Below are 22,957 nucleotides of genomic sequence, written 5' to 3'. Positions count from 1 at the left end.
TAAAGACCTAATTCTTTCAGGAAAGCCAAAGGGTTGATACAAAAGGATCCTGAAAATTTCCTCTCATGGGTGACTATTTTATAGCCAAGTGGGAACATATTTTATTTACTTCACTCCTTCACCAGATTGGGCTCATTATTTCTGTGGAAGTAGAAGACTATTCTGGCTCTCTTAATTGCAAGGGTAACAAAATGTTTGATGATAGTATATTTTTAAATGACACACATTAAATTTACCTAGCCATACAAGGCTCCAAAATTTTAATCAAGCCAAGAAATATTGAAAAGCACACTGGAATTCAAAATACACAGAAATTGTTATATGCTTGCCAGGATAGACTCTTCTGTTACTTTAACACTTTTGTTTTAGTTATAGCCTATAGTCTTTTGGAACTTTGTCTAAAATGATATCCTGCCCATTCACATTTCATCTGGAGTTTAGCCATGGAGTTTCATCCTCCTGGGGGATATAACTTTAAAGCAGTTTGATGTGACAGGTCTCTTGATGGATATTTGTTTTCTTTCGGTAATCTTTTTCCCCAATAATAAATTACATGTTCATTATAGAAGATTGACATTGTTCAACAATATATCCATGGAATGTGAAAGTTCTTCTTAATCTAACCCTCAGTAGAAACGATTTGCAACACTCACCAGGAAGTCCTCCTGGGTCCAGCTATGCATTCAGATTCACAACTCCCATAGCCCATGCTCAGCATCAGGTTCCCTGGGAAGGATACATGAAAAGAACCACTGCTTGCCAGCAGGGCGCAGGGGCTTGGAGAAGCCCCCCAAGCAGTCTCTGGAACAGTCCACTCAGCTGTCTGAGAGCTGTTCCTTGCCTCACTTCTCCAGGTGATAGCTAATGTACACAGAGTTCAGCCCCACGTGGGCGTGTGTGAGAACCACTCTGGCCTAGAATCCCGTGCCAGAAGGGAACCAGTGTCTCTAGTAACAACCCCATGGACAGAATTTCCAGAGTCCCAGAAGCCTGCTGAGTTATGAGTCACCTCACTCAGAGAAGCCTAAAGCTATGGCTTCCCACCAGATAGCTGTATTCCCCCTGTCCAGATGCAACTTATTGAGGCAGGGAGTCGGGGGTGTCATTTTTACCATGAGCATGAGCAGCGTTGCCTCGTAACAAACTTGGCATGTCATCTTATCAGGTTTCCAGAATCCTGTTGGTGGACATTTGGGTAGTTTCCCAATTATTGCTGTTGTGACTACTACTCTGTGAACATTCTTGAACATACCTGTATGTCTTCTGGTTCATGTGTAAGACTTTTTCTGTGAAGAAATTTGATAATTGCTTAAATGTTCTTAAAGACTTTGTGAAAAACCAAGATCTGTAAAGAATGCACTAAGTTAGGTAGACTGAGAGCCCTGAAAGCCATCACCCTAGCAAGAAAGTTTAAGAATTCCTTAACCATCATTGCAGCTAAGCCTTCTAATCTCCCTGTTCACTCACATTCATTTGGTTAATTATTTACTATAATGTCTCCTTAAGGAGAGTGATGTGCTGGTCAACTGAAGACCCCTCAGGGATACTTTATATACATTTGGGTGGTGAGCCAATTAAAGTGATAAGGAGTGGTTGATTATTAGATATAAGATAAGTCTCTGAATAAAATAGAAGCAACCTAAGGTTATTACAAATAGAACTTATGATTTGAGAAGACAAGAAGACACTGGGTTCCATAAAATTCTGGGAAGTTGGGGTTGAGAGCAGAGGAAAAGCAAAAACCAAAGAAAAATTTAGTCCTTTTTTTAATTGTGTGATGACAAATTTTATGAATAGAAAACATAAATTTTTTGTACTTTGTAATACTGAAGAAGAACAGATTTGCTGCACGTGATCTTCAATCATATGCAAATGTTATTGCCATTCTGTTTTCAGATTCACCGTATGAGTAGGCTGAGTTCTTCACTGGAGGTGCTGCGTTATTCAGGGTTTTTTAAATTGTTGTTTTATTTTTATTTATTCATTTTCTTTAATCTTAGCAGTTTCTTCTAGATTTTAAATGGGTTTAAAATCTATTTTAAGAATAGATTTTATTTTAAGAATTTTATTTTAAGAATAAAATCTCCTCATCTATTGACATGTATTATGCAAGATAATAGCTCCTTCTGGCATTCATTTTCTGCTCTCCTTCATTGACCTTGTATGGAATCTTAATCAAATTAAACCTATGTTTTCCAATTCATGGCTGTAAAATGATAATGCCACAGCTAGTTTGTAGAAGATTGTGAGAGCCTCAGATACAATGTATTACTGAAAGCAACTCTGAAGTATTATGCAGCATCTGCCAGAGAGCAGATCTTTGAAATTTTGTCATGCAAATAATTTCTGTAGTGCTCTTTTTCTATATGAAAACTATGTATTTTTGACTCGATTAAAATCAGTGTGAGGCTTTTAAATATCAATCAAGTTACATTCTCAGAAACAAAGCCCCCATGAAGTGTTCTCTTTTTGTTTCTATGAGGAGGAGATAGAGTTACTGTTTCTGTCTGGTATTCATGAAGCTTACCTATAGATCCAGGTCACAATCCGAGAGTTCAACAAGACAGAAACATTGCTCATCAAGCTGAAGAGAAAAAAACTTTTAAAACCACATCTCTTTTTCATCCATTAACATGAGTAGTGAAGAGCTAGTATCTTCCTAGCTTTTTGGATGACTGGTCTGGTATTTTAATAAAGTTGTATGACATGAGGCTGGAACATCACAGGTCATCAGGAGAGCTACTGCTTCCAGGAGATTCAGAGATGCCAACTCCTGTCTGATTTCTATTTTAGAAGACTTTATTTCCATACATTTCACAAGGAGTCCTTCTTTTCAAATGCTAGAGCCTCATGAGCCCTGCTATGGACTGAAGGTTTGTGTTCCTCCTAAATTGTGTTAAAATTTAACCTACAATTTGTTCGTATTAAGAGATGGGGCCTTTGGGAGGTGACTAGGTCATGAGACCCTCATAAATGGGATTAGTGCCTGAGGGAGCTTGCCCCCACCTCCTGCCATGTGAGGACACAGAAGGCGCCATCTGTGGAGAACAAGACCTCAGCAGATACTGAATCTGCTTACACCTTGATCTTGGACTTCACAGCCTCCAGAACTGTGAGCAGTAAATTTCTGTTCTTCATAAATTACCCAGTCAAAGGTATTTTGTTATAGCAACCCAAATGGACTAAGTCAGGCACCTTATTTTTCAAGGACAAAAATCTCACAGTGAAACAGATGAAGCACTGGAATCACTCATTGAGGGTCTTTTTATGATATTCTTGGCTGAATGATTCTGAAGCCAGTTTGTGCTGCTGTGCTTAGAGGCAAGAGAATGAATTTTGAAAATGAGACATTTCATATATTAAAATGTACAATCAAAGCAAGTGGTAAGGGATGCCTGTGCCTCATGAGCGTGGAAGCTACATGGAACAGTTCATGTTGCTTGTCTTCATCATAACTAAGTTATCACAGTGAGTCATTAGAGTCCCCAAGTTTCAAGCACAATCAGCCTCAATCAGCCACATCCCTAGGGAGCTCCCTTCTCCCCACAAAGCTGAGAGAAAAATATTTTGAGAGCCTTCCATAAAAATGGAAAATTGCTGTGTTAGAGCAATTGTTCTCTCACATCTGGCATTCTCTGGGTGCCCAGTAATTACCAGTGGGAGGGAAGAAAACGACTAGGCAAGAGGTTATTTAATTTGTAGATGGACTTTTCAGTTGGTGCTGATGAAACATTTCTCACCTTCTTGATTTTCTGAGCAGCACCGAAGAAAGAAATGAAAATAATTTGGCTATTGGCCTTTTATTTGTCTTGGACAACTATTAGCCATCCATTATTGAAATGTATTATAGCAGTTTTATTACTAGCATTTCAAGTTTAATATAAAAATTGCAAATCTGCTCACCACCCAAATTACAATGCTACCAACTGTAGCCACAGGGAGCACCCAGTAAGCCTTAGATAAATTCAGTTGCACCAAGCCCTCAGCCTCCTTGAATTTCTAAATAGCAAACAGCTATGCAGACAAAAATAGAATACTGCCAGCTTCCTGACCTTGTACATTATCAGAGGCCCAGGTATTTCACTGTGTGGTTTGTATCACACCATTCTCTTCAACTGGTAAATAAATAGCATTTAAATCACTGCTTTCAAGGATGAGTGGAGGCACAATGAGCATCCAAATTACCTGGGAAGCTTTTCCAAAATATGCAGACTCAGGCCCCAAACTAGGAATTTCTTATTCAGTAAATCTGACTTGGGGCTCAGGAGTGTGTAATTGGGAGAAAATCCTCCATAGGATGCTCTCTGGACCACTGATTAAGACATTGCCTATCGTCTTTTACATCTCTCTTGGGTGCATTAGTTGATTTTTTTTTTTTTTTAATTTCAGTAGATGTTTGGGGAACAGGTGTGTTTGGTTACATGGATAAGTTCATTAGTGGTTAGTGGTGATTTCTGAGATTTTGGTGCACCCATCACTCGAGCAGTGTACACTGTACCCAGTGTGTAGTCTATTATCCCTCACCCCTCTCCCACCCTTTCCCCTGAGTCCCCAAAGTCCATTGTATCATGTTTCCTCAGAGTTTAGCTCCCACTTAGGAGTGAGAACATATGATGTTTGGTTTTTCATTCCTGAGTTACTTCACTTAGGATAATCGTTTCCAATTCCATCCAGGTTGCTGCAAATGCCATTTTATGGCTGAGTAGTATTCCATGATGTATGTGTGTGTGTGCGCATGTGTATATATACATGTATATATATACATACATATGTGTGTGTGTGTACATATACACATATGCATACACACATATATATAACATTATCCATTTGATTGATGGGCATTTGGGCTAATTCCATATTTCTGCAATTGTGAATGGTTCTGCTATAAACATGTGTGTGCAAGTGTCTTTTTCATGTAATGACTTCTTTTCCTCTGGGTCGATACCCAGTAGTAGGCTTGCTGGATCAAATGATAGATCTACTTTTAGTTCTTTAAGGAATCTCCATATTGTTTTCCACAGTGGTTGTACTAGTTTACATTCCCATCAGCAAGTGTAAAACTGTTCCCTTTTCACCACATCCACGCCAACATCTTTTATTTTTTTGATTTTTTAAATTATGGCCATCCTTGCAGGAGTAAGGTGGTATCACATTGTGGGTTTGATTTGCATTTAACTGATAATTAGTGATGTTGAGCATTTTTTTCATATATTTGTTGGCCATTTGTATATCTTCTTTTGAGAATTGCCGATTCATGTCCTTAGCCCACTTTTTGATTGGATTATTTGGGTTTTTTGTTTTTTGTTTATTTTTTGTTTGTTTGTTTTTTGCTGATTTCTTTGAGTTCCTTATAGATTCTGGATATTATTCTCTTGTTGAATACATAGTTTGCAAAGATTTTTTCCCACTCTATGGGCTGTCTGTTTATTCTGCTGATTATTTCTTTTGCTGTGCAGAAGCTTTTTAGTTTAATTAAGTCCTGTCTATTTATGTTTATTTTTTGTTGCATTTGCTTTTGGGTTCTTGGTCATGAAGGCTTTGCCTAAACCAATGTCTAGAAGAGTTTTTCCGATGTTATCTTCTAGAATTTTTATGGTTTCAGGTCTTCTATTTAAGTCTTTGATTCATCCTGAGTTGATTTGTGTATAGGGTGAGAGATGAGGATCCAGTTTCATTCTTCTACATGTGGCTTGCCAATTATCCTAGCACCATTTGTAGAATAGGGTGTCCTATCCCCACTTTATGTTTTTGTTTGCTCTGTCAAGGATCAGTTGGCTGTAAGTATTTGGGTTTATTTCTGGGTTCTCTATTCTGTTGTGTTGGTCTATGTGCCTGTTTTTATACCAGTAACGTGCTGTTTTGGTAACTATAGCCTTATAGTATAGTTTGAATTGGGTAAAGTGACGCCTCCAGATTTGTTCTTTTTGCTTAGTCTTGCTTTGGCTTTGTGGGCTCTTTTTTGGTTCCCTACGAAGTTTAGGGGTTTTTTTCTAGTTCTGTGAAAAATGATGGTGGTATTTTGATGGGAATTGCGTTGAGTTTATAGATTGCTTTTGTCAGTATGGTCATTTTCATAATACTGATTCTATCTATTTATGAGCATGGGATGTGTTTCCATTTGTTTGTGTCATCTATAATTTCTTTGAGCAGTGTTTTGTAGTTTTCCTTGTAGAGAACTTTCACTTCCTATATATATTTCTAAGTTTTTTTTTTTTTTTCAGCTATTGTAAAAGGGGTTGATTTCTTTATTTGATTCTCCACTTGGTTGCTATTGGTGTATAGCAGCACTAGTGATTTGTATACGTTCATTTTGTATCCTGAAACTTTACTGAATTCATTTATCAGATCTGGAAGCTTTTTGGATGAGTCTTCATGGTTTTCTAGGTGTACAATGATATCATCGTGAACAGTGACAGTTTGACTTCCTCTTTCTGATTTGGATGCCCTTTCTTTCTCTCTCTTGTCTGATTGCTCTGGCTAGGACTTCTAGTACTATGTTGAATAGAAGTGGTGAAAGTGGGCATCCCCCTTGTCTTGTTCCAGTTCTCAGGGGGAATGCTTTCATCTTTTCTCTGTTCAATATATTGTTGGCTGTGAGTTTGTCATAGATGGCTTTTATTAACTTAAGGTATGTCCCTTCTGTGCTGATTTTCCTGAGGGTTTTAATCATAAAGGAATGCTGGATTTTGTTAAATGCCTTTTCTGCATCTCTTGAGATGATCATGGGATTTTTGTTTCAATCCTGTTTATGTGGTGCATCACACTTATTGACTTGGGTATGTTAAACCATCTCTGCATCACTGGCATGAAACCCACTTGATCTTTAAGGAATCTCCATATTGTTTTCCACAGTGGTTGTACTAGTTTACATTCCCATCAGCAAGTGTAAAACTGTTCCCTTTTCACCACATCCACGCCAACATCTTTTATTTTTTTGATTTTTTAAATTATGGCCATCCTTGCAGGAGTAAGGTGGTATCACATTGTGGGTTTGGGCTTGATCATAGTGGATTATCTTTTTGATATGCTGTTGGATTTGGTTAGCTAGTATTTTGTTGAAGATTTTTGCAAGTATGTTCATCAGGGATACTGGCCTGTCATTTTCTTTTTTGGTTGTTATGTTCTTTCCTGGTTTTGGTATTAGGGTGATACTGGTTTTAAAGAATGCTTTAGGGTGGATTCCCTTTTTCTCTATCTTTTGGAATAGTTTCAATAGGATGGGTACCATTTCTTCTTTGAATGTCTGATAGAATTCAGCAGCGGGTTGATTTTTCATTAGTGTAAAGCACCAGACCTAAAAGATGATTTCCAGTAACAAATGTTCTTGTCAAAATTAATGACAGACTCATTCAAACCTAGACAGTGAAGAAGAAATGTTAATTGTCTCTTTGATCACCAAAGATGTGGACTTTATTACTCTTTCCTCTGCAATAAACAAGGAAACTTCCATAGCAATGAGCTTGGAACTGTTTGCACATTGTGAAATGCCAGCACCTTGAGGGGTCTCAACAATTGGATAGTCCAGCTTTCATTTAGAAACGAGGAATCAAATACCTATGGAGACTTTTGTTAAGGTCACACCAAGACTTAGGGCATGGGGCAAGACTGGTCCCATGCTCTTTGTCTGAACCTCCCTCTCCATGGCCATGTTCACTTTAAAAGGGAAAATTCACAGAATTCTCCAGATGAGACCAAAGATAGGAAAACCTGTTCCCTGTGAAAATCTGTTACATAACAAGTCTCCATGGATAGCAATGACAGGTTCCTGTCATGTCTGTCTCTGCGACAATTTGAATCGTAGTAAGAAATGGAAAATACACTTTAGTTAGTTTATCTGCATATTTATTCTTAAAAATGAAATATTTAATATTCACAGATCTGAAGTATGTTTTACTATAAAAAATTTTTGTGGCACATATGAATGTCCTCAAGTTTACGTTCACTGGGTCATGCCTGAATGAAACTGACACTGGGCTTTGGGGAAAATGAGACTTTGTGTGGAAAAGTTACAATATTTATACAGAATATAACTGGAAGGTGGTATAGTGCTAGCTATGTTTCCAAATTTGATTTTATACCTAGGATGACTCTTAAGTTTTAGCTCTTTGGTGACAACAGGACAGCAGCTTCTATTAGGGATATATTCTGATTTTAATCACTGGCTGCTTCATATTGACCACCAACGAGGAATTCTGTCTTGTTCCTTCAGTCAGCTGATATTTCAGGAGGGTCTAGTATGTTGCAAACTCTGGTCTAGGTTCAGAAGAGGTGTTCCTAAATATTGTGTGGTACGGGCTTAAGTTACCCTATCAGGGTTAAAGGTAGCTGATTACTCCCTTACTAATCCAGCTAGGTTGTCCTGAAGAGTTGCTGCTCTATGCCTCTAACAAATCAAACTTGGAAGAGAATTGCGTATTTGTTTGTGAGTATATTTCTCAGTGGCAGCTGTTCTTATAAGGCCTTGGGAGCTGCTATTAATTTTGAGTAGTCAGAAATGCTTCCATCTAGTCAGATGTGAGAATTATGAGATCCTTTTGATGAGTTTTTATTATCTGCATTTCTCAAAAGCTGGAATGGCTTAAATTTACAGCCACAAGCCTCCAGGGTGTGGATGTTTCAAAAGCTGCTAGTTACCATGTAGGTGGGTCTACTTGCAAAAGACAGGTTATAGCAGATTTGACCAGTTCGAGTACTATGTTGTATTTTTTCTTCTAATCTTTAACAGTTGAGTAAAAGTTAGATAGCCAAATATCACAGGAGTAAAGAAAATGACTAGTAAATGAGGAATGACAACAAAGTACACTTTTATCAGGTGTTAACAGAAGTCAAATGTTTTCCTTTTATTAGTAAAGACTCCACAACTTTATTAGTTCTCAATTTTCTTTCAGTGATTTATAACCCAGTTTTAGCTGCTCAATTGTTAAAAATAATAAAAGATAGGCAAGGCTTTTTATTACCCGTTTTAATTTCTTTTCTATATTTTAGGGCCGCCATTATTTATATCCAAAGTAATGGCAATGCCATTTATCAAAATGGCTTATGCTGTCTGTTGCCTCCAAGACCACCTGCACTTAATACAGGGTCTGGCTCAACTAAAATGTGAACTTTGCCAAGAGAAAAGGCTTTCAAAAACAGGAAACTTTTCCATTACATTTTTCCATTACATATCTTCTTGATGGCAGCAGACTGGCTGACCTATCTTATTATAATGTAATAAACATTGAAGTCAGGATTTGAGCCTGATAACTCTTAGAAGAAAATTGGGCTGTGTCAGTTCACTGGGAATCAGAAGAGAAAAGTCAACTCGTAGATGAAAATTTCACTCTGAGATCATTAAGAAATATTACAATATCAGCAGAGAGAATGCTGATTATATTTCTAATATGCATACATATACATATAGCTAGCTAACTTGCTAGATGGATGATCCTCAATGCTTTCATAATTCTCAACCGTGGGATTCACAGATAGTTGTAAAATAATTATATTACAAAATAGCTTATAATATTTAAGTAAATGCTGATTGTCTTAGCTTACTCTTTTGAAAATTCTTCATATAGATCTATTTTTCAACCAAAAATTTAGAGGCTTGTTGGTTAAACATCCAAAATAAAGCTAATTACTTGAGTTTTTAGACTTCACAAGCACTGAGGAAGGGAAAGGCAGATTTCATTGGAAATCAGTAGGCCTCAAATTATTGATTTCCTGTTTTAATGGCTTTTATTTCAGTTCTTTTGTCTTTTGAATATATTTTATTTACTGAATTACAAAACAAACTTGCTATTATGCTTTTCTTAGGCCTAAGAAATATGTTATTGTAATCCTCATTTGTTTCCTGTGTTTTACTCTGCATAACCAAATTTTATAATGAGACAAAGTAGGCCATAGGGCTGTTGTTAAACTCTCCTTCAGCATTCTCTAGGCCTATCATATGTGTCACAAATGTCCAATTTATTTGACCTCAGTCATCATTTTTAACTTTAATACACAGTTTTCCCATAAGAGCTCAAATATCTTTGCATCATTTACCACTCCTGCTGTTAAAATAATAGCTATAACAGGAAAAGATGCCATTTTAAGGGTTTTCTCATGAATACTGCATTCTGTTTGTGTCTGTCCTTTTTCTGTTCTACAACCTCTTGGAAAGTAATGTTTCATTATTATATCAGGCCCCATTTTCCTTCTGCACATCTGAGCCTTACTTGAAATGAGAATACTATGAAGATTTCATAGGAAGTAAGATACTTTCCTCAAAAGCAGTATAGCCAAAATAATAGGTAAAATATCTCCGTGGTATCTAAAGTGTTACTTCTAACACTGTGTAGGGAGATTTTAATCATCAGCATCTGAGTTATAGAATTTCAGAACTGAAATGAAACTTAAACATCTTGATTCAATTTCTTCATTTTCATGATGATGAAACTAGGAACTAGAGAATTTTTTATACATTGCTCCAGATTATACAACCAGCTATTTGCTGAGCTGAGACTTGAAATCCAATTGCCCCAAATCTTAGGTTATTAAAAGAAAAAGACATATGGTGTTAATTTAACTCTTCCATTAAATTTGTAAAAAGAATAATCATTTTTTACTGTTTCTATAAAAATGCATGTTCATTTATAAAAATTTTACATAATATAAGGAAATATAAGAAAAAAAAGCAACAGATTGTCCCAAAATGATTCTATAAATATAATTAATGTTACCATTTAATGAACATTATTTTAAGTGTCGAAATGAATAGGCACAGATAAGAGAATGGAGATGTAGATTGACAAAAAAGAACTTAAAATTGAAGAATAGGGAAAAAGAGTGAAACAACTTTACGACATTGTGTTTATTCTGGATATGCTATTTTTAAGTATAAACATTACATTTAATTTTACTTGAATTGAACAGAAGTGAAAGAAAATGAAAACTGAAGAAATTGCTGAACTTCAAATTAAATTTTTTTCACCACATGATATATTGTCTCTAAAATATATGTGACTTTAAGATTACTTTTAAAATGGAAATGTTAAGGTCACTAGTTTTCAAATGTGTTTCCATTTTATAAATTTACCAATTGACTCTTCTAACAGAGAGAAAATTAACTTTATTTTCTCCCACCTCCCAATTTTTTTAAGTTATATTCTGAGATCTGTACATTGCGCTATCTCAGGGTTGGATATTTTTGGTCATTCAATATGTTTTTGAAAGATGCACCTTGATGTGTTTTATCTGAGTTCTTATCTGCTTGAGAATGTGTATTTGTAGCCTGTGCACTTGAAAGACCCTTTGGTTAGATATAAACTTTTTGGGTCACATTTCTTTATCACATTTTATTTTGTGTTGTTGTTTTCTCAACTCTGTGTGCTACGTACTAATCTCTTTTTACTGTGCTTGTTCTGCACTTGTTCCTTCTACTGGGGCTTTCATTCCCATCATGTTTTTGTTTCTTCCATTTCTTTGTTAAGTCCTGCTGGCTCACATTTTTTTTTGTGGAAGGAAGGAAGGTGCAGAGGCACTGATTTTTTTTAAAGTTTTTTTTTTTTTTTTCATTTTAGAATAGCTTTAAACTGTATTTTTGCCTTTTAATTTGCCTTGTAATATTTTGTTGAAAGCTAGACACGATATATTGGGTAAAAGGAATTGAGGTAGATTGATTTTTAGTGTGAGGTTTTATGTTTATCTGGCTAAGATATAGGCTGGGTTTACTGGTTGGTATAGATGTGGTGTCAGAGGCTAAAATTTCCTCTAGTGCCCTTGTTTTTGTCTCCCGTTGTTGTCTTTGGGCTTTCCTGGAGTCTCTTAAAATAGGGTCTGAGGCTTACAGTTCTTTCAGCTGTAATCCCCTGTGATACAGCAGCCCCATGATGTGATGGTAAGATCCGGTGAGAGGAAGCCTTCTATAGTCCTAGGGTAGTTTTCAGTCTTTTCGTGAGCCTGCGTTGAGTGTTTCACTTAGCCCTGGTCGGTTAGGCTCTGGTAAAACCTAAGGTAGTTAGGTTCTGGTAAAACAGTTTCTCTTGAGAGCAAGCCTTGTGAAGAACAGAGAGCTCTGGGAGTATTTAAAAATGGTTCCTTTTTCCTTCCTCTGCTCGATCCCCCAGTGTCACAGTGAGAACACATCATTTGAAAACTAGAATCCAACTTCACGGTGAGAACCTGGTGGGGCTCCTGGAGGTAAAACTCTCAAAAGTGTGGAGACCTTCCTCAAGACTGGCCACCCTCAGAGATTTTAACAATCACGCTCGTCTATATTTGAGCCTCCAGTGATTCTGGAATTACTGTTCATAGTGTTTCTACCAATACTGGCTCCAGCAGCAGGCTTCAGTGCCAGGCTGAGTTACGATTCTCTGTGTTCACCTGTCTGTCTCTGCAGTCTGAGGGCAGTCGTTTGCCCTGTAATCTCACTTCTCCACTGGATCTAAGAAGCGTTGTTGATCTTCATTTGTTTTTTCAGCTTTTTTCTTGTCATGAGAGCAGGAGTAACTTTTCAGCTCCTCGTGTGTAGGATCAGAAACCAGAAGTCCTATTTTAGAATACTTTTAGATTTATAGAAAAAATCTGAAGATAGTACAGAGTTCTCATATACCATACTCAGTTTCCCCTAGTATTAACATCTGCCGTTAATATAGTACATTTGTCATAACTAGTGAACTAATACTGGTACATTATTATTAACTAATGTCTATACTTTATTGATATTTTTCTTGGTTTTTAGCTAATGGCCTTTTTCTGTTCCAGGATCCCACCCAGGACTCCCCATTATATTTAGTCGTTACGTCTCCTTAGGCCCCTCTTCACTGTGACAGTTTCTTATACTTTTCTTGTTTTCAGTGACCTTGACACTCTTGAGGAAGACTTGTTATGCATTTTTGGGAGGGAAAAATGATTTTTTATCATATCATCTCAAGGTTGTATACTATCAGTATGACTTACCACTGTTGATACTTGATCACGTGGCTGAAGTTTCTCTACTGTAAAGTTACTTGTTTTTCTTCCTTTCCACGCCGTATTATTTGGAAGGAGGTCACTATGCATGGCACACATTTCAGGAGTGGGGAAATAATGAGCTACTTTCCTGAGGGTGAAACATCTACATAAATTATTTGGACTTATTCTGAAATGATAGTTGAGTTACCCATTTATTTATTTATTCTGTCATTCTATTTTGGGTTACCCACCAATAGTTTATTTTATTTTTCAAAGTGAATCTTAAACCCGCCATTTATTTATTCAATTATTCTATTTTGGGTTATCCACCAATACTTTTTCTTTTTAATTTTCTTTTTCATTTTTTTTTTTTTTAATTTATTTATTATTATTATACTTTAAGTTGTAGGGTACATGTGCTTTGGCCATTGGGAGCGCTTTCACTTGATGCCTGTGTTCCTTTGAGACACCGCATCTTGGGTTTTTGTTTTCAAGCACTTCGTGCTTTCTGGTGCCACAGGCTGCTGCAGGCTCATCGTCTGTATTCCCTCCCCCATCCTGGAATCAGCCGTTTCTCCAAGAACTGGCTTGCTTTTCTTCCTCTTTTTTACCCTTCCTTTCTCTTCTTTCAACGTGTGTATCATTTACTTCTTTGGGCTGTATTTAGAGATGGATTTTTTGGCTCCTACATGACTATTAATTCTCTGAATTCCTCCTGGGTAGCTTTGGCCGATCCCACTTACGGTGTATCCTCTTGAGCTGCCTTTTGCTTATGTTTCATTCAATGTCACCTCACCTCACCCTTTTTACACATAGTTTCAGTTTTGGTTCCTTCTAATTATTTCTCATCTTTAAAGGAAGTGGACTAATTGTGGGAAAACACCAGTGCTTTGTGGGAGCAAGGAGAGGCAGATGCTGGGGAGGAGTAGGGCAGCTATGGCATGCGCAGACCACTTAGAATTGTCCTGAAACTGTTTTCACCAGTTTTTTCCTTCACTTTGAGACACATCTTCTCTTGTTTTCTGGTTCATGGGGGCTGTGGAGTTGCTGGCTGTGGGTGATAAAGTCAAACGCTTGCTCTCTGGCCTTTCCTGCCTCTGTCGCTGGAGACAGGGACTTCCTCAGGCTCCTCCTCTCACAGCCCCTGCTCACCTTCTTCCTTGAGTGGAATTGCATCCTGATCTTTTTCTTATCCCCGTATTTAGTCTCTTTAATCCCAGCATGGGCGGAATGCAGGTGAGGGTGAGGGTGGCTCTGGGCCACCCTTGTCTCCCATCATCTCTTCTCTCCTTGATGGTCTTCTGGATGCTGCTGCCTGGCCAATCATTTGAGCTGTGGCGGTTTCCCAGTTCAGAGACAGTGTTTGTGGTGGTAGCGGTGCTTTTGAAGAAGGTGAGAGAAACAAATCAAGTCCTTGCTCCACCATCTTTAACCAGAATGGTTTCACCAATTTTTATGGCTTGCAGAAAGATTATTTTTGGTGTAGTCATGCTTTTCACCATGAGACTGTCTCCAAAAAAGTTATAAGGGGAAATGATGATGCTTGTTCTTTATGAAAATGAAATCTTACAGAAAGAAATTCTTTTTCCTCCATTACTGAATCCCAAGTATCTTGAACATTTTTATGTAATTCAGAAATACTTACCTGACACCCTTTAGAATGTAGTTGTTGAGAGGAATATATAGAACTTCAGGAACTTAAATTTCTTGAAATATAGGACACTGTATCTCCTTTGTTAGAGGCTACCGAGGAAATCCAAGAGGAGTCTCTCCACCTACGGATTGTCATTCACTGTTCCTGACAGTACTTTCCTCAAGAAAATCAAAACTAGAATATCTGTTCTATTAGAAAAATGAGCAATAAAAATGAAAATGTGTAAATATAAAGTACCTGAGAGGGAATGAAAATGTTCAGATAATATTTGTGATTTCATTTTAAACTTTTTATTTAACATGAGAAACCAAATAAAAGATGTTGGTGTGTGGGGGACATGGGTAGAGGGGTCAGGGACAATTCAGAATTGTGCCTTCTGCGAACCTCTCTTATATTCTTAATTTGTCAGAAGTGTTACATTTCAGAAAACAGCACTTTCAGCAAAATGGAAAAGGTTTTTTGGTTGTTGGTTGTTTTGTTTGGTCTTCCAGGCACAGTTATTTGTCCTGACCAGTGACTCTTTTGATCTTAGTAAATTGTCCATTTTTTAAAACTATTTAGGCAGTTTAAATCATTTACACTTCAGAAATGAATCCTACAGAGAATTGCTTTTGTTGATCTATTTTGAAATAAATGAGGCAATAGCTTTGCACTTGTGGAGAGATAATAGTCCAGCCCTCTTCTGTACTCTGGCCATCTAACCTGTGGTAAGGGGTTTTGCTGTATTATTATTTTAGGAATGAAGCGGTAATTCCTGCCCCTGCTCTCCGCCTTCTTCATCCCAGTCATTCAGCAGGTCAACATGAAGGTCCTCATTTTTCAGAGACTCCTTTATTTGAGCTGAGGAAGCCAATTCAAGTAAAGATGATGCTCTTTTTTTCTTTTAGGACGATGGACTTAGGAATGTGACTGTATTATCTTCTATGTCAGCTATTATTGTTCCCCAGATGGCCTCCTGTGCCACCTGCCCTGCTATCCCAATGCTTTCACTATTTTAATGTAGTATGTTTTAAAATATAAGATACTTCTAGTTTTTGTTTTACTTTTGAGTGCCTTAAGAAAAATATTCTTTTGAAATGGATTGGCTTAGGTATAGCTGATCAGCAACCATCAAATGAGATACTTTTACTACTTGGCAGATAGCACAGCTGATGGAAAATGAAGTGACCCTAGCAGTCACTTAAGTGTCGAAGTTTTATGCAGGAGTTAGCTAGATGAAATTGCTGATATTCAACAATTTTTAACTTACAGAACTGGCAATTTCATCTTGTCCAACTCAAGCTTATAGATAGCAAGGCCTAAGTGGCACTGTTAGGATTCTCTAAAGAGGAGACATGGAGATGGTTTCCACTGTATCAGAGGAAAGGGACTCACTCATGTTGCAGTTGAAGCTGTTTCTGATGTAAATATCATTATTTTAATGGGGGCATGTTTTTCCTATATTTTACATTAAGGCCTTGGCTTTCTTCTTTGGCTTGTTCATGTCCCAGCTCCACCTATAGGACATGGGCCCACTAGCTCACATTTCTATCGTGAGCCTCATTGGAACTTCTGCAGCTGTTCTTTTTCTCCATCCTACCCATACTTTATTATAAAGATAGCTACCATTGTTCTTAGTTTTTACTTGGAGAGGGTTAAGATGATAGTTGCTAACTAACTTTGTATGTCCTGGAATGGACTTCTGGGGAGCTCCAGCCCCATCCTGCTTCCTGCTATTCTCCACTGCTGTGCTGACCCTGGACTGGGGTACAGGTCCTTAGCAGGGTCCCGTTGACAACTCTTGTTGGAACTGTTGATGACTGCCTTGGAGTGGTATGTTCATGTTTCTGGTTACATACACTTAGGAGGAATCACTCTCTTTCATCTTTACCCTAGATCCCCAAAGACTTTGTGACAGTGTCTTTCATGCACTGCAGACACCCCTTATAGCTTTATCCCGAGAGGCCTGGAGTCGGTCCTGACTTTTTCCCCATGACTCTGAGCCTTTCCAAGTCACTTAACTCTGGGCCTGGGTGTCTTAAACTCTAACGTCAGACAGTTGAGTGTCATGGTCCTGTGATTATAGGCCTGAAAGTCACTTAGAATTGGCCCTTTCCTCCTAAAATCTGAACAAGAGTGTTGCACATAATTTACACATAGTTATTTCACAGGCTGAATATTAATAGCACCGAATGCTTGCCTCCATCTGGGTCTGGAGAGGGAACGCCACTGTTGACTAGGAGGAGAAGTGAATGCTTGCTCCCTCCCCACTTCCACTGCCTAAAGTCCTTTTATTGCACGGTTTCTGATTGAGCATGTGAGTGTGACTATAAATTTCCCCTGACAGAAACCACATCACCTCATCAGCCACATAAAACGACAAAACAACCAACTGTGAAAGCATGCTTGCCAAGCTTTCAGTACCACAGCATCAGGGGAAGCGGGAGGTACATTTGTACTGGAGGAGATGGAGGCTAGAGGGAGCCGGAAGATGAACTCTGCTATACCTGTCTTCTCTGAGCTGCAGCATGGGAGAGTGTGTTTTGCCAGTGAGGCCAACTTCCGGAAAACCCTTTGCTCCTTGAAGCCATGTCACCACGGCTTCCCAGTGGATGCAGAGAGGCCACACGGGAATGTGGGCGTGCCACTTACTCAGTAATTACCAGATCTTTGACAGCTAATAATATAGCTAAAATCCATTCACTAAATCTTCACGGAACCCTTTTAAAGTTTGGTTTCATTTTCTATGGTTTTATTATAGCAGAGAATGCTCGGGCTCAGAGAAATGTAGCTAGTAAGCTGGTTAGTGGTCAAGCCAAGATTCAGACGGGGTCTGTCTTGCCTCAGCGCCCATGGTCTTTCACTTTACCTTCAACTGATTTTAAAGTTGGATGTCAACCAACTAAACATTGGTGAGAAACAGAGATGGGGAAACCCATCCCTTGGTGTTACCTTCAACCCATTCCAAGGTTTCTCTGCTTTGGTAGAAAGAACACTAGGGGGAATGAAACAAACATCTGCCTAACTTCAGTCAACTTTTAAGACAGGCTATAAAGTCATCAAAGACAACTTTAAGAGAGTGAAAAGGGAGGTTATTCTTACTTAAGGAAAAGGCACACAACAAATTTAAAAATGGACAAAAGAGTTGAACAGACACTTCCTAAAAATGACTAACCAGACGTCAATGAGCAGGTAAAGAGATGTTTGACAACATCAGTCAGCAGAGAAATGCAAATGTGAACCATAGTAGACATGACTCAGCAGCACTGCTAAGAAGGACGACCATAGTACCAAGTGCTGGTGAAGACCTGGAGCAACCACATCTCTCAGTCACTTCTGATAGGAGTGTCAGTTACTAAAACTGTTTTGGAAACCATTTGTTAGCTTCAAATACAGCTGAACACACACATACACTATATAACCCAGCATTTCCAACACTTAAGAGTATGACCATCAGAAATATGTACATATGTTTCTCAGAAGATTTCTAGGAAAGTGATCATAGCAGCACAATTTCTAGCAGCCAAAAACTGGAAGCTAACAAGCCCAACAGCAAGATAATGAACAAATATATTATGGAATGTTCACATAGTGGAATACTGTACCACAATAAAAATGAGCAAACTATTGCTACACAGAACAGCATGGTTGAATCTCACAAACATCATGCTGAACAAAAGGAGGTAGACACAAAAGAGTTCATACTGTATGACATCTTTGACATAAAGTTCAAAAGTAGGAAAAATTCAAGCAGTGCTATTGTCATAGTGTCAGGCCTGCATTAACTTTTGTAGGGGTGAGAGGAAGTGCCTGGAAGGGAGCAAGTGCGGTTCTTGGGGTGCTGGCAGTGTTCTGTTTGTTGATCCGAGTGCTGGTTACACAGTGTGTTCAGATTTTGAAAACACATCCAGTTCTTCCCTTGTGATATGTGCACTTTTCTGTATGTATATTATACTTTAATACTATGTTTTAAAAGTATTATATATACAGATGCTAGTCTTTAATTTTTGACTCCCACTGTGGCAATATAAATTTAAATCAACTCAGTGATTTGCATAGGCATAAAATTGGAATTTTGTGACATATTGTGCCCTACATTGTGGGAGAAATGCTCATTTTTTTCTTGGTAATGCTTCATTGGCTTCAATTTGTCTGGTCCCGACAAATTGAGAAAGGAAGGAAATAGTGAATTCCGCAACTGCAGCAATTATTGCTCCTTAGCATTTATCCAGCCAAGGCAACACTGGCTAGTCGGATTCTCGCCAGATTATATAATCCTATCTTGCCTGGGAATCTGTAGTAAAACTTATTGTTTACAATTTTTGTACGTTCAAGAAGGAAAGCATAAGAGAAATACTATGAAATGCTAAGATCAGGCTAAAACGAAATCTGAACCTTCACTTTGAGGAAGCAAGGTGAAAAGATGCAGAGAGAAGTCCTCTTTTCACATGGGCAGTCTTCATTCGCAGTGGTAACTGAAAAGACAGTACTGAATATTTAGAGAACCTTAGCAATAGTCTGAAAACAATTTTACAGAATGTTCAGGTAGTGTGTAGTTTGAATTTTCAAATTCTTATTTCAACACAAAACTAATTGAATTCTAGTTAAAAAGGGGGACTGAAAGAAGAACAAATGTGTTTTAAAAAACAAAAAGTATAAAACACCACCTGGCACAGAGTCTGATATGTCATCTGAAACAGAATGTTGAGAATCAGTTTCATTCTTCTGTGGAGTTCCCATTGTCCTGTCTTCTCATATGACCACTGGGGAATCTGAGCCAAGGTTGCTGTATCTGTTGAAGGTCACACAGTTGGTGATAAAGCAAGGCAGAACCCACTATCTTTAAACTTTCAGCCTCTTTATTTTCACCCCATGGAAGAGATTTCAAATAATAGATTAATAATAGCCCAACAATTAATAGGTGTGGTGTTAATGCATGTCTTTTAAAATGTCTATTTCAGCTTGCTGCCCTTGAATTTCCTCCAAAGAAACTATTTGGAAATAAGGATGAACGTGTGATTGCTGAGAGACGAAGTCACTTAGAGGTAACAGAATTAAGCTGTTTTTCCTCTGTGTATGTAGAAAATGTGCCATCTGACCATTAAGCATTGTTTCTGTTAAGTACTATTACATTTCTTCACAAGTGTGAAGGTGCTGCCTCATTAACACAGGAGATGGCAGCAGTAGATTATGAAGATATGATATCAGCTTGTTTAAAATACAAGTCCTTATCTTCCTCTGGTCTAGCGGAACATTTTTCTTATTTTTAAGAAGATGCATTTATTCTAAGGGTTAGGAAGCAGGATGTGAGTGAGAACTAAATATTCACCATAGACAGATGGTATGTGATACAGGATGAGAGTACAAAGCTCGCTGCAAAAACTTGGAATTAATTAACTGAAGATTTATAGTATTACATCATTGTTGCTTTTTCAAGAGAGTTGGAAGCAAAAAGACACATACCTATTTTAGTCATGGGTAGGTTTCATTCGATTTATTTTAACTTAATCTTCCAAGCCAACTACATGTAGAACTCTGGTTTAACACAACTGTTGTTTTTCGGACTGCCTCACTGCCAGTGCACATTGTTGACTGCTTTATCTAGTTTGTATTTCTTTTTCGGGATATAGTTGCTTATTTGGTTGGAGATGCTAATGAGGCTGAGTCTTTTCACCAAGGCAGGGACCAGTTGTTTTCTTTAAGAATGGTGAAAGTATGATCATGGCTGGTCCTTGCTTGTTGGTCACTGTCTTGCCATTGTGAACCATTGAGGCAGACAAGGGACAGAAGTACAGACAGCTAATGACGACCTAGTGTCAGCAAGCTCTCAGGGAGACGCAGAATTCCCCTTGCTACTTCATTTGTTTTTGTTTTTGTTTTTGTTTTGTTTGAGACGGAGTCTCGCTCTGTTGCCCAGACTAGAGTTCAATGGCATGATCTCGGCTCACTGCAACCTTCACCTCCCAGGTTCAAGCAATTCTCCTGCCTCAGCCTCCTGAGTAGCTGGGATTACAGGTGTGCACCACCACGCCCAGCTAATTTTTGTATTTTTAGTAGAGGTGGGGTTTCACCACGTTGGCCAGGCTGGTCTCAAACTTTTGACCTCAAGCCATCCTCCCGCCTCAGCCTGTCAACGTGCTGGGATCACAGGCATGAGCCACCGTGCCTGGCCTTTTGCTGCTACTTTAAGAGTAGTAATAGTAAGACCTATTGGAAATAAAGTCAAAAAAGGAAAGTCCTGAGAGAGCCCTTTCTGGATTGTGAAGTGCTACATAGAAAGTAGGTATTCTCATTCCTGGTGACAGCCAGTTAAAATTGGCTGCCCATGGCATGCACTTAATGCCACTGAACAAGGATTAGGGAAATTTCTAGAGGCTGGAGGTTCCCATGAGAGCAGAAGGAGAGAAGTGGAAGCAAAGGAGAAATTGAAGACTGGGAGGTTGTTGTCCATGAGGAGCATTTTAGAATTTCGAGATCTTGAATATAGAACCACTCTGATAAAAGAGGAGTTTCAGGATGCAGCCATGTGTAGCAGCATTTGAGTTAGACTGTAGAGTTATGCATCTGAAGAAGTAATTCAACCTAGAATGGCATGATCCTGATACCCAACTGAAGAATTTGTCTTCAAGGAAAAGGTGATTGCAGTGAGTCTGCTTGATCAAGTTTTCTCAAAGGTTTGATTGTATCTTACAAAAAAATTAAAAAATAACAGTAGAACTGGGGATTATTTTCTTTACCTAACTCCTCCCTGCCCTCATTAACTAGATCTGCCTTTATTGGAAACATGGAAAATGATGGTTTATAAACTTGTTTTTATATGTCAACAGAAAATAGATTGTTGTCCTCCCTGGCTACTCAGGGCTGTGGTTAAACTCACATGGTGCACAGCTGTGCCATGACCGATTGGGCATTTTGTGTGCCGTGCATTTGTGAGCACAGCACTGGGTACCTTTGGTTTTCCATTCCAACTTCCTGAGTTAGAGCAAAGTTCAGGGCACTCTTTCATTGTTAATGCTTTCAGGTGGAACCTATGTTTGTCCTTTTGACATCTGATACTTCATCACTTAACCCTTCTAAACCATCAGCTGTTGATGAGCAGAGTTTTATGTTACTGTCTCTGCCTAGGCAAGGAACCCTTCCTTCCCTTGGCTGTGACTGTTATTTATCTGTGGCATTATCTTTTAGAGAACAGCTTCCACACGTTATGGAAATAAGCACTTACTTTTGAAATTTAATGCATTTCACCTAATGTTGACTGTTAAATCTTAGAATATTATCTTCTTTTCAAGGAGCAAGTATAAGTAACCTTCACTTTAATAGAAAGTTAATCTGAGATTCTTGAGTTAATTCCCTGCGACTATTTTCATATGAAAATCAACTTAGTTATTTTCCCTGAACTTCCCATTTAATTCAACAAACATTTATTTAATTCCTTACTACATGCTGGAGACAGTGGTAGGTGTTACATATAATACAAAGACAAATGAGATATTTCCTTTCCTCTAAGTGCATGTGTTTAAATTCCTATATGAAACTTTACCTAGTGTGATGTCTGCTTAAAAGAAATTACCTGACCGATTATTAATATCCAGAAATGCAACTTTCTGAACCTCACCGTGATATAGCTGTATAAAGTAGTATTTTAAGTAGGCATTCAATTGTGTTTTAATCTTCCTTCTATTAAGATATTTCTAAGATTTGGACCTCGTGTTTGAGTTTATTAGCAAAAGTATAAAGTGTTTTCATGTTAAAAACATAAACACCATTTTGGCACTCTCAAGTTATAAAAGTTAAGTCTGTTAAAATATTTATTTTTAGAAATGATGGATAGGAACAGAAATTTCTCGCTGTTGTCAGATGTTTTGGAGATTAATTTTTTTACCTTGGAGCAAGGAGTATTGGTTGTGTGTCTGGTTGTGGGTGGTGATAGTGTAGGGGCTGGAAATTGTAACATTTAACATATTGCACCACATAAAGTCAGGAGTAAGAATGTGATGATGGTAAGATAGTAGGTAGAGGAGTATAAATTGAGTCATAAGTGCTAATCTCATTGCCAACCTTCTATCTTCTCCACTGATACCTAGCCAATTTTGGTTTGTAGCTGGAGCCAGTTTTTTCAGAATCTGGCTAATGATTGCTTTACATCTCATGCTTAAATGCTCCCAGCACTTTTGTTCAAAAAGAACTATAGAATCTTAGAAGATTTCTAACATGGGTAGATCGCTCTATGCTGCCATCCTGGCTCAGCTCAACCAGTTCAGTGTAACTGTGCATGTTGTGGGCAGTCAGAGGCTTGTGCTAACAACATTCCTCATATGTGACATACTTCCCAGGCTCCAGACATTCCTTCCGGTAGCCCTGACAGCTGCCTGGGAGACATGTGTTGGCAGATACAGCAGTGGAGGT

General features: G+C 38.1%; 1 protein-coding gene across 3 annotated transcripts in view; it reads left to right on the top strand.

The window, feature by feature from the left end:
• The window catches only part of KIF16B (kinesin family member 16B), a 307,106-nt gene that overhangs the window by 246,988 nt on the left and 37,161 nt on the right, over positions 1 to 22,957 (top strand). For all 3 annotated transcript variants that reach the window (XM_025400350.1, XM_025400349.1, XM_025400348.1), the window contains one exon: positions 19,513 to 19,596. In XM_025400350.1, coding sequence (XP_025256135.1) covers positions 19,513 to 19,596 — 84 coding nt within the window. The remainder of the gene's footprint in view (positions 1 to 19,512; positions 19,597 to 22,957) is intronic.

This window comes from Theropithecus gelada, chromosome 10, assembly GCF_003255815.1.
Source record: "Theropithecus gelada isolate Dixy chromosome 10, Tgel_1.0, whole genome shotgun sequence".
Classification (NCBI taxonomy): domain Eukaryota; kingdom Metazoa; phylum Chordata; class Mammalia; order Primates; family Cercopithecidae; genus Theropithecus; species Theropithecus gelada.
This window is presented reverse-complemented; position numbering and strand designations above follow the sequence as displayed.